This window comes from Oncorhynchus mykiss, chromosome 10 (assembly GCF_013265735.2).
Source record: "Oncorhynchus mykiss isolate Arlee chromosome 10, USDA_OmykA_1.1, whole genome shotgun sequence".
NCBI lineage: Eukaryota > Metazoa > Chordata > Actinopteri > Salmoniformes > Salmonidae > Oncorhynchus > Oncorhynchus mykiss.
This window is the reverse complement of record NC_048574.1, coordinates 20,798,479-20,811,142: the sequence shown is the minus strand read 5'-3', so window position 1 is coordinate 20,811,142 and position 12,664 is coordinate 20,798,479. Positions and strand designations below refer to the sequence as shown.

At 41.5% G+C, this 12,664-nt stretch overlaps 1 protein-coding gene across 2 annotated transcripts; it reads left to right on the top strand.

Annotated features, from left to right (window-relative positions):
- Positions 1–2,925: 2,925 nt before the first annotated feature.
- Positions 2,926–9,611, top strand: LOC110533481 (homeobox protein otx5-like). Of its 2 annotated transcripts, none has more exons than XM_021617735.2 (3): positions 2,926–3,424; positions 4,454–4,605; positions 5,238–9,611. In XM_021617735.2, exons 1-3 carry the CDS (start codon positions 3,334–3,336, stop codon positions 5,892–5,894), a joined length of 900 nt encoding a protein of 299 aa, XP_021473410.2. In that variant the 5' UTR covers positions 2,926–3,333; the 3' UTR covers positions 5,895–9,611. The 2 variants fall into 2 exon arrangements, with proteins under 2 accessions (XP_021473410.2, XP_021473409.2); XM_021617734.2 differs by having other exon boundaries at positions 4,430–4,605.
- The last annotated feature ends 3,053 nt before the right edge of the window (positions 9,612–12,664 follow it).

Sequence of the window (12,664 nt, the reverse complement as noted above, 5' to 3'; positions counted from 1 at the left end):
GTGTGTGAAAACTAAAGAACAAACAAAACAGGTTCATACCTGGGGGAGAGGAGAGAGAGAGAGAGATGTGATTAGTGACAGTTTAAATACTCTGATCCCAGGTGACTCCAATCACTAACGACCCTCCTCTGCCTGCAGGAGGAACCGCCCCTGCAATGCAGAGGAGGAGCCGTGACAAATAACAGTACAAATAACAGTAGTCAATGCTTGACTTGGACTGAAATAGGTTCTGGTACTCATTTTGGGTGCAGGTACTGTTTATATTTAAGTGCAGGAGCTCCATAATACTTTTGACCTATGAAGAGGAACAGGAGTTCAAGCAGTAGAACATTTGAGGTGCCGGTACTCAGCACTGGTGAGTTCCTGCCAAAATCAAGCACTGACAGTACTACAAGAAAAAATGAACAGGTTATAGTACTACAAGAACCAGAGCCGGGAGTCCCAAATGTAAACTCTTTCCTCCATTGGAAAAGCATATAAGCCTGTCCTACTTTAGCTACTCCATGCTGTCCTACTTTAGCTACTCCATGCTGTCCTACTTAATCTACTCCATGCTGTCCTACTTTAGCTACTCCATGCTGTCCTACTTTATCTACTTCATGCTGTCCTACTTTAGCTACTCCATGCTGTCCTACTTTATCTACTCCATGCTGTCCTACTTTATCTACTCCATGCTGTCCTACTTTATCTACTCCATGCTGTCCTACTTTAGCTAGGTATGGTTAGTAAAGCGGGGCAACTAAAAAAATGACAGAATTACAAAATGTAAACATAATATTGGCATTTTTGTATTTTGATGCATCAGTATAAGTATACACATTTACATCACAATTTGGCACAGTGCATTATTTATGACAGTTTTATAACCTCAACATCATAATGGAAAAAAAGCTGTCACTGATCTTACTGTGTGCTTCAGGGGCGAGCTTCCTGTTTTAAGCTTACTCTGTCCCTCTCTATGATGTCACGCCAATAAAGTGAGGCGATTTTGATCATGTGGTTTCTCTGCAAGGGGCTTAGTAATAATGTTTTTGATTTTCTCTTGTCAGACCAAGAAATAAACATGTCAGGATTAAACTGTCACAGTTCTTATGATGTCCCCCTCTTCCTGAATTGACCCTAATTTAATTGGAATATTATTTTTGATTCATGCAATATATTAAACATGGACTCAATTCAGTCATTTTTATTTCAATATTATAGGCCTATAGGCCAAATATACTACATGAGTATGTAGTATGTGGACACCTGATTGTCACCTGCTTCTCATTCCAAAATCATGGGCATTAATATGGAGTTGGTCTCTCCTTTGCTGCTATAACAGCCTACACTCTTCTGGGAAGGCTTTCCACTAGATTATGGAAAATTCCTGCGGGACTTGTTTCCATTCAGCCACAAAAGCATTAGTGAGGTCGGACACTGATGTTGGCCGATTAGGCCTGGCTCGCAGTCTGCGTTCCAATTCACCCCAAAAGTGTTCGTCGGGGTTGAGGTCAGGGTTCTGTGCAGGCCAGTCAAGTTCTTCCACACCAGTCTCGACAAACCATTTCTGTATGGAACTCGCTTTGAGCACGGAGGAATTGTCATGCTGAAACAGGAAAGGGCCTTCCCCAAACTGTTGCCACAAAGTTGGAAGCACAGAAACATATAGAATGTAGTGTTAAGACTTCCCTTCACTGGAACTAAGGGGCCTAGCCCGAACCAGGAAAAACAGCCCCAGACCATTATTCCTCCTCCACCAAATGTTACAGTTGGCACTATGCATTAGAGCAGGTAGCATTCTCCTGGGATCTGCCAAACCTAGATTCGTTGTTCGGACTGCCAGACGGTATGGCGTGATTCATCACTCCAGAGAATGCGTTTCCACTGCTCCAGAGTCCAATGGCGGTGAGCTTTACACCTCTCCAGCCGACGCTTGGCATTGCGCATGGTGAGCTAAGGCTCATGTGTGGCTGCTCGGCCATGGAAACCCATTTCAAGAAGCTCATGATGAACAGTTATTGTGCTGACGTTGAACAGTTATTGTGCTGACATTGCTTCCAGAGGCAGTTTGAACTCGGTAGTGAGTGATGCAACCGAGGACATACGATTTTTCCGTTCCATTCTGTGAGCTTGTGTGGCCTACCACTTTGCTGCTGCACCATTGTTGCTCATAGACTTTTCCACTTCACAACAACAACACTTACAGTTGATCGGCAGCTCTAGTAGGGCAGAAATTTGATGAACTAACTTGTTGGAAAGGTGGCATCATGTGACAGTGCCACGTTAAAAGTCACTGAGCTATTCAGTAAGGCCATTCTACTGCCAATGTTTGTCTATTGAGATTGCATGGCTGTGCGCTCAATTTTATACACCTGTCAGCAACGGGTGTGTCTGAAATAGCCGAATCCACTAATTTGAAGGTGTCCACATACTATTATATATACTGTATAATGTATGTCTGAGACTATAATGTATAATCTTATGCCTTGATTTCAAACGTTAAAGAAGGAATGTTTATCGATTGTTGATAAATCGACAGCATTTTTAAAAATACACGGCTAAATATTATTTTTCGCTACAGCAATGAAAATGAATAGTTTGAAAAAAATTGACGGGTTGGGTAAGAAAAACTATTTGTATTTAACCAACCCTTCAACGATTACATTAACTGTAGCCTATACATATAATGTTTATATTGTTTGATGAAAATGTGATAAACGCTGTAAAAATGTGATGCCTCTACATGGTCAATTGAAAAAGTAGACGTAACTGCAAAATTGTTTCTAAATGTCTCTCGGAATAAAAGGAACATGTGTGATGGGGTGGGCAAAGACGAGAGAGATAGCGGGAGGATGGAAAGAGATAGGGAGCGAAAGAGAGAGGGGGGAGAGAGAGAGAGGAAGGAGGGGTTTCTATGAGTCCACGTCGTCCCTCTAATTAGCTCACAGTGTCTGTAAAATAAATCAGTGTAGTGGCTTCACCCCCGCTCAACTGCAGCACGCGCCCCTTAACCTGCTCCTAGCGCGCCAAAACAGAAGGGTCCGCGCGATCTACCTTGACATAAACTGAGGCGCGCAATTGTCACGAGGAGCGCAATAGAAATGTTTGGTGTTTTCGACAAGTCAGTAAAGTGAGAAAGAGTAAAAAGAAAGAAAGACAAAGAACTTTCCGATATCAAGATATCCTTGTCACTTTTACGCACTTGGCGAGGTTGACTTGAAGCGAGACCTAAACTTACCGACCAAGAGGGACTGGTGGGAAATAGCAAAGTCTCCCAAGAACGTCCGGTCGTGTGTGTCAATTCAGAGAGACGACCAAGTGAGCGAGAAGGCATAAAATCTCGGCGCGAGGATGATGTCCTACATTAAGCAACCCCATTACGCCATGAACGGGTTAAACATGCCTGGGATGGACCTGCTACACACCACGGCTGGATACCCATGTGAGTATAGCAATACTAGCACTTTTTGTATTGTAATTTACCACTTTTTTTCTCATTACCAATGTTTAAAAATAAAATAAAATTATAGCCTACATTGGCCAAAGATGAACGCGGCTCATGCGTAAAACAGTGGGCAATGCATGCTTAAAGTCCATGCACCATGAATTGTTTAACCCCGTTAATAATGTATTACAACATAACATAGCTTACTAATAACAATAACTACAACAACAACAACAAGAATAATATCAACAATATCAATAATAATAGATTATTCTGTGACTGGTTCCATGACAATAACCTATTCAACAAAGGGCAGGCTAGTGTCAGATAACAGCGATTCCTAATCAAAAAGAAAATATGAAATAATTGTGAGCATTGAAAAGAATAGAGAATTAAACGAAAACCATATCTATAGACAATGATGACAGTTTAGCGTAAACCTAGTCCAAATTGGCTAAATGTGAGAGTAGCCTGGTCCTTTACAGTCGGCTATGCATTTCTCGGTCAAAATGTTTATTTTTGCATCTGCCATTACCATCATCACCAGTTGTAACACCTGTTCAACTTACAGACAGACAATCACCATTTAGCCTAACACACATCTTCCCATATATGGGCACAGTTTTTAAGTCAGGAAATTATTCGTTTTCACATAGACCTGAATTTTCCTATAGTTTTCTTTCTTTTTTCTTTGGCCTTTTTTCTATTACTAGGCTAATACCTGCTATGATTATTTTATGACTATGAATATCTCAAAATACCATAATGATCATAGAAACTATATGACTGCACAATTACTTATTGTCTTATAGAGAGGTGTCATGGGGGGGGGGGGGGGGGGGGGGGGTACGAAATCAATACCACTGTTATCAACACATATACAAACCCTTTCCAATGAACTGTAGGCCTAATGAAATGCAATGTGAATGTCAATCACTTTGAGCACTGAGGAGTGCTGCTGTCCATTAATGCCATTCCATCATTACCATTATTATCACACAGTCTCTGTGTCTCTGGATTTCTCAGCCACCCCACGAAAGCAGCGTCGCGAGCGCACCACCTTCACACGCACTCAGCTGGATATCCTGGAGGCCTTGTTCTCCAAGACTCGCTACCCCGACATCTTCATGAGGGAGGAGGTGGCCCTCAAGATCAACCTCCCCGAGTCACGCGTACAGGTACGGTGTAATGTGAATATATATAAAATATTTAGTCAGACATGGCTCTATCTATAAGTGGTTCTAGTCTCATCTTCTCATCTCACCAACAGGTGACAATATGACAATGTAATGGATTTAGAAGTACATTGAGAGTAGGCCTATGCAGGTTATGCAGTTAGTGCAATTTACATCTATGCATGTTATCAATCGGGGCTCCTTTCAAGTTATAACAACATGGACAGTTGAAGAAATACCTACACAATCGAAACAGTGTTACAATATTGTTGTTGTGGTAAAAAAAAATGACGTCCACCTTCATAGGTAAGAGAGTGTTCTCAGATTGAAGAATACAATTCACCAGTATTGTGGTAAGGACTGTAGAATGACATGTACTGAATGCTCTGTACAGATACATCCCCCACCTGTGACAGTTTGGCTCACAGTTCTATCTGGTACAAAAACTGGTTTTGACAGTTGTATTATATCACAGAGTATAGGTGCACATTGGCATAGTGACAGATATATCAACAATGATGTAGTAACATAGTGCCATCTTCCCACCAAACAACTTACTATCACCATCACAGTTTTTCCACATATTGTCTGTCTCTATGCTAAGTAGCTGTATTGTGTGTCTCTGTTTTCTGCAGGTGTGGTTCAAAAACCGCCGCGCCAAGTGCCGCCAACAGCAGCAGCAGAGCAGCGGCCAGTCCAAGCCCCGCCCGCCCAAAAAAAAGACGTCGCCCACCCAGGACCAGCCCAGCGCCGGCCCAGACCCCTCAGCCAACAACCCCTCTGGTTCCTACAGCCCCTCCTCAGCCCCATCGGGCCCCTCCCTGCCGCCCAGCGGCAACAACCCTGGCAACGCAGCCGTCTCCATCTGGAGCCCGGCCATCTCACCACTCCCTGACCCTTTGGCCTCTTCGGCGCCCTGCATGCAGCGGCCCTCTGCCTACCCGATGAGCTACGGCCAGCCTCAGGCCTACGCCCAGGGCTATGCCCAGGGCTATGCCGGCACCTCCTCCTACTTCACGGGCCTGGACTGCAGTGCCTACCTGTCGCCCATGCATTCGCAGCTGTCGGCTAGCGGTGCCCTCAGCCCCATCACCGTGCCCTCAATGGGGGGTTCGCTGAGCCAGTCACCCGCCTCGCTCTCCTCCCAGGGCTACGGCACGGCCGCCTCGCTGGGCTTCACCTCCGTCGATTGCCTGGACTACAAAGACCAGCAGGCCTGGAAGCTGGGCTTTAGCACCATGGACTGCCTGGACCACAAAGACCAGAATTCCTGGAAGTTCCAGGTGCTGTAGAGAGAGTGGGAAGAAGAAGAAAAAGAAGAAGAGGAAGAAGAAGAGGGAGAAGTTGTGAATGAATAAGGCTCTCGCCAGATATACAGTACAATCAAATACAATCAAATGATTCTGACTGAACACTTGTTTTTTTCTCTCCGTTTCTCATTTGTATGCTTGGTTTTTACAACCCCTGTAGAATGTGTTTTCTATTCAGGGGAGAGAGGAGAAGAGAGACCAGGGGACATTATTGATCCCTCCTGACTGCAGGATATCAGGTCCATTTACTTTCTCATACAGTAGAAGGGAAGGATGCCCCTGAGGATCATACTACTGTATGGGAAAGAATCACAGCTAGAAACTGATTTAAACACAAGCCATGGTTAAGATGCATTGATTGGTCTGTGATGGAAAGACATCCTCAAGAGAATTCTACTGATACAACCACGCTAAACTCAATCGTTCCTCTGATGTTTTTTCTGCTGTTGATGGCTTGACTTTTGTTTTCAAGAAACACAACAATAGATCAAATTTACAGAGCTTTGATACTCTCTTAGTCTCTCTCTTTTTTTGTTCTGAAAGACCGTCAGTGTTAATTTGAGTTTAGTCATTGTTATTCTATGTTACAATTTAGATTTTCATTTGATTACTTTTAGGCTTTTGGAGCTAACGTGTTACTATGGTGTTAGGCTAGCATCATTGCTATTATATTTTGATGGAGAAAAAAAATGGTATGTTTTGTTGTGTGAAATATTAGAGCTAACTTTTAATCTACATTTATGCCCAGCAAACATAATTGTGATTACAAGTTTGAGTGACATTTTGGTTTCACAATTTAAAGGAAGTGATCAGTTTTTTTGCATTCAAACGTACTGTATTGGTATTCAGAATCAAAATTAGTTCAGTTCAAGGACATGACTGACCCCGAACTAAACAAGTGACCAGTTAACTTCTGAGGATAACAGTCACCATGTTGTTAGTTCGTTAGCTATGGTTTCTATTGTGTTTCTTAACCGTTTCTGTCGTGTTTCCACCTTGGCCCACATGGCTCTCCAGTGCATCTTGCTATCGGTTATTTTTGCTCATCTGATTCTAGAGTGGCTCAATCCTCTTACCCTCCCTTCAGCATTGTCCTAAGTGAATTAGTCAGGATTACCCCTCTGTCTTTCTTTCTCTCTATCTCCCCATCCTTCTTTCTGTCACCATCTTTCTGTCCTTTTCCCATTTCTGTAACTCTTCATTCTCTCTCTGTCTCTTTCCCCACCTCTGCCTCTCCCTTCTCACTTTCCCTCAGTCAGTGAGTGACATATAACAAGAGGAAAACTGCTGATGCACAACCAAGTTTCAAAATTGCACCTTGAGTATTCTACTATTCTAACTTTCAACAGTAAATTGAGACCCTGATTGAGTTCCGAAAATGTTTGTTTTTGTTTTTTTTAAGTACAGAGGTCCGGACCTCAGTGTCCTCATATGTAGCTACGGCCTTGGTCTCTTTCCCTGTTTGTTTGTCTCTCCGTCTACATGTCTCTCAATCTTCTGCACCAATGGTCTCAATCACTTCTCTTCTCTCTGAACAGGCAAAGTATACCATATACTCTATAAAAAGGTTGACGCCCTTGATGATAATGCTATATGGAAAAGACTTAACTAGAAACTAATTTGAAACACTCCATGGTTAAAACATATTAATTCAAACTCTGCTATCATGGAGGACAATGTAATTACTTCCCCTTTCTTTCCTTCCACTAATGTCTCAATGTCAAAAAAACAATCAAGGCTCGGGGTACAGTACCTTCTTCCTATGTGCAACCCCTCCCCTCCAGCACATCTCTTCTCCCCCATCCCTACCAGTCTCTTACCCCCCTTTTGCCTCCCTCCACACACCCACTACTCCACCTCACCCTCCTCTTCTGACAACCCAGTAATCCCTTGTTGACCTGGTTACATGCCATGTAATTTGACTTCAAGTGGAAATTTGTGTGTGAGTATACTTGTATGTGAGTGTTTGTGAGTACAACATGTGTACGTGATGTGTATGCCATGTGTGTGTGTGTATGTCATAACAGAGAAGGGCACTGAGTTTACTGAGTTACTCTGCAGCAATGCTCCTATCGTTGCACATAAGACGTCTTCATTACGAATGTGTGTTGGAATCTAGACTCGGCAAAAGACAGATTCCATAACATATTTGACAGTGTCTGGAGATAACTAGATTTCTCATGTGGTGACAGGTTAACAATTTGGTACTTTAAGTTTGGACAAATGGGGACTCTAAAAATTAAAACATAACCTATTCATTTATAGAATAACTTTATTTTTCAGAGAGCAGCAAACTTCAATGTATCTAACAATGTTGGGAATGAATAACATAGGAGTGCATTTGCCATTTTCCTCAACTGATGAAGTGTTCATTTGAACACAAGCATTATACAGTATAGTATTTAGACGTAAAAGGGAAACTAGAGAGATTTCCATAGCGCACTGAATACGCACACGACATACCCACTCAACTCGCTGGGTTAATCCCACTCCGCGCCACGTTAATCCCTCTGCCCTCCCTCTCTGTGGTCTGATTGGTTAATCCCTGCCCTCTTTGTCTCTGTCTGCGTCCTGATTGGTTAATCTCTTTCGGAGGGTGCAGTGCGGTTGTAATCTGCTGGTCGTCAGCACGGATAGTTTCAGATAGACAGACATGTTGCCGGTAATCTCTAAAAGGAGCAGATGTGGTGGGGGAGGGATGGAGCAAGGGAGGGAGGGAGGGATGGAGAGCAGCACCCAGCAGACCTTGGGGAAGGTGAACATAGAGACACACAGCGTTCCTTATTATATCCCAATGTGGGTTAGCTGCCAAAGTGAAGCAAACAGACACAAGGTGAAGAATAACTGAAGAAAAACGAAATCTGTTGCAAAGTGTTTTAAAATGTTTCCCATTTTGTGCCCTGATGAACATGACCCTGGCCACCCAAGACCGTTCCCAACTTTTCTCTCTGAAGTATACTTACAAACTCAAAACCCTAAACCACATAAGACCAAAATGACCAATTCATGACCCCTTAAAGTAATGCATTTCTTTCTCTTTAGGGCATAAGGGAAAACAAACACTTAGTCACATCAGTTTCATATTTTGAGTCCAAGTTTACATACACCGTTTTTCACAATTCCTGACATTTAATCCTAATATAAATTCCCTGTCTTAGGTCAGTTAGGATCACCACTTTATTTTAAGAATGTGAAATGTCAGAATAATAGTAGAGAGAATTATTTATTTCAGATTTTATTTATTTGTAACGCTCGTGAAATGGGTAGACCAAGGCTCAGCGTGATTTGGGTTCATCATAATTTATTAGAATGAGAACCAGCAACAAAAACAAAAAGAGAAACAAACAAATGAACGTACAGCCTAGTAGGGCTCAAAAGCAACAATATAAAAACAAGATCCCACAAACAACAGGTGGGAAAAGGCTACCTAAATATGATCCCCAATCAGAGACAACGATAGACAGCTGCCTCTGATTGGGAACCATACCAGGCCAACATAGAAATACAAAAACTAGACTACACATATAAATAATAAACTAGAACACCCCCCAGTCACACCCTGACCTACTCCACCATAGAAAATCAAGGCTTTCTCTGGTCAGGACTTGACATTCTTTCATCACATTCTCAGTGGGTCAGAAGTTTACATACTCTCAATTAGTATTTGATAGCATTGCCTTTAAATTGTTTAACTTGGGTCAAATGTTTCGGGAGCCTTCATCAAGCTTCCCACAATAAGTTGGGTGAATTTTGGCCCATTCCTCCTGACAGAGCTGGTGTAACTGAGTCAGGTTTGTAGGCCTCCTTGCTCGCACACGCTTTTTCAGTTCTGCCCACAAATTTTCTATGGGATTGAGGTCAGGGCTTTGTGATGGCCACTCCAATACCTTGACATTGTCCTTAAATTTGGAAGTATTCTTGGGGTCATTGTTAATTTGGAAGACCCATTTGCGACCACGCTTTAACTTCCTGACTGATGTCTTGAGATGTTGCTTCAATATATCCACATAATTTTCCTACCTCATGATGCCATCTATTTTGTGAAGTACACCAGTCCCTCCTGCAGCAAAGCACATCCACAATATGATTGACACCCATGTGCAGTTGCAAACCCTAGTCTGGCTTTTTTATGGCGGTTTTGGAGCAGTGGCTTCTTCCTTGCTGAGCAGCCTTTCAGGTTGTGTATATATAGGACTCATTTTACTGTGGATATAGATACGTTGGTACCTTTTTCCTCCAGCATCTTCACAATGTCCTTTGCTGTTGTTCTGGAATTGATTTGCACTTTTCACACCAAAGTGCGTTCATCTCTAGGAGACAGAACACGTCTTCTTCCTGAGTGGTATGACGGCTGCATGGTCCCATGGTGTTTATACTTGCGTACTATTGTTTGTACAGATGAACTTGGTACCTTCAGGCGTTTGGAAATTGCTCCCAAGAATGAACCAGACTTGTGAAGGTCTACAAAAAAAATGATATGGTCTTGGCTGATTTCTTTTGATTTCCCCATGATGTCAAGCAAAGAGGCACTGAGTTTGAAGGTAGGCCTTGAAATACATTCACAGGTACACCTCCAATTGACTCAAATGATTTTAATTAGCCTATCAGAAGGTTCTAAAGCTATGACATAATTTTCTGTAATTTTCCAAGCTGTTTAAAAGCACAGTCAACTTAGTGTATGTAAACTTCTGACCCACTGGAATTGTGATACAGTGAATTATTAGTGAAATAATCTGTAAACAATTGTTGGAAAAATTACTTGTGTCATGCACAACATAGATGTCCTAACCTACTTGCCAAAGCTATAGTTTGTTAACAAAAAATGTGTGGGGTGGTTGAAAAACTAGTTTTAATGACTTAAGTGTATGTAAACCTCTGACTTCAATTGTACATAAACCCTTATAAAACTTTTTTTTTTATATTGTAAAGCAATGGTCACTGACCATGGTCATTGGAGAGCTATTGGATGTGAAGGGTTTATCTCCAGCCCAACACAAGTCTACTTCATTCAGTTTATCGAGACCTTGAGTTTATAAGCTCTATCAGGTATTTTGGTGCTGTGTTGGCTGGAGCAAACCCCTGCACACTGTAACTGCAGGACCAAGGTGATATTCATTAGTAACAAATGGTTTTGCAACAGAAAATGAAGCCTTAGTGAATACAATATAATTGCTATAATTGCTATACTTTGGTGTAGTCAGTGATGCATCTATACATTACCATTTGAGTTTCAATTTTATAAAACCATGTCTATCTTTATTTCCCAAACACAATTCAATACAATGACAGTACTTTTAAGCATCTTTTGACACAGGCTTAACACCTATTATACACTTTTAACTTAAGCCTCATATACTAGCGATAATGGCTTGCATTACACCTGGGGAAAAACACTTATATTTGCTCAAATTGCCATTGGCTCAACCATTGTCTCAACATACCCTCAATTTACCCCAAGGCAAGCATTTTGACTATATTAGCCCACACAGCTACAACTGTGCTGAATCTACTGCTGTTCAACTTCTCCACCCTCTGGTCCGACATTACAAAAACTAGGAAAGAAAACAGGCCTGTCTACCTGTATGCACACAGATCTCTGATACAGTGCCTTCAGAAAGTATTCACACCCATTGACTTTTCCCAAATTTGGTTGTTACGGCCTGAATTTAAAATTGATTAATTTTAGATGTTTTGTCACTGGCCTACACACAATACCCCATAATGTCAAATTGGAATTGTGTTTTTAGATATTTTTTTTTTTACATTGAATTAAAAATGAAAAGCTGAAATTATTGAGTCAAGTATTTCATCCCTTTGTTATGGCAAGCCTAAATAAGTTCATAAATTGCATGGACTCACTCTGTGTGGAACAATAGTTTAACATGATTTTTGAATGACTACCTCATCTCTGTACCCCACACATACAATAATCTGTAAGGTCCCTCAGTCGAGCAGTAAATCAATCCACCCAGTCCCTATAAAGATAGTCGTCCTTCCTAACTCAGTTGCCAGAGAGGAAGGAAACCGCCCAGGCTTAAAGAAGTGACTTTAAAATAGTTACAGAATTTAATTGCTACGATAGGAGAAAACTGAGGATGGATCAACAACATTGTAGTTACTCCTCAATGCTAACCTAATTGACAGAGTGAAAAGAAGGAAGCTTGTACAGCATAAAAATATCCCAAAACATGCATCCTGTTTGTAACAAGGCACTAAAGTAATACTGCAAAAAATGTGGCAAAGCAATTCACTTGTTGTCCTGAATACAAAGTGTTATGTTTGGGGCAAATCCAATACAACACATAATTGAACCACTTTCCATATTTCAAGCATAGTGGTGTCTGCATCATGTTATGGGTATGCTTGTAATCGTTAAGGACTGGGGAGATTTTCAGGATAAAATATTTACGGAAAGGAGTTGAGCACAGTCAAAATTCTACTGGTTTCACATGCAAACAGCAGTTGGTTTCTATAATGACATTCCATGAGAGCAACATTACTTTTTAAAAACATGAATTGAAGCTTTGCCATTTGTTTGCCTGCAAAAACACGAGTTCTAGGTCCTTGTTTTTTTTGGTTATGATAGGGTAATCTAGTTGTATCTAGAAGTTATATTCTTTCAAAATCAAGATCATCCCACGATCATCCCATCATTCCCACCGGAATGTTTCATCAATCAAAATCGTACAACTCTTACAGACTATGCACACAACAAGCAAAGAGTGAAACATTTGTAGAAAAGGAAACTGACA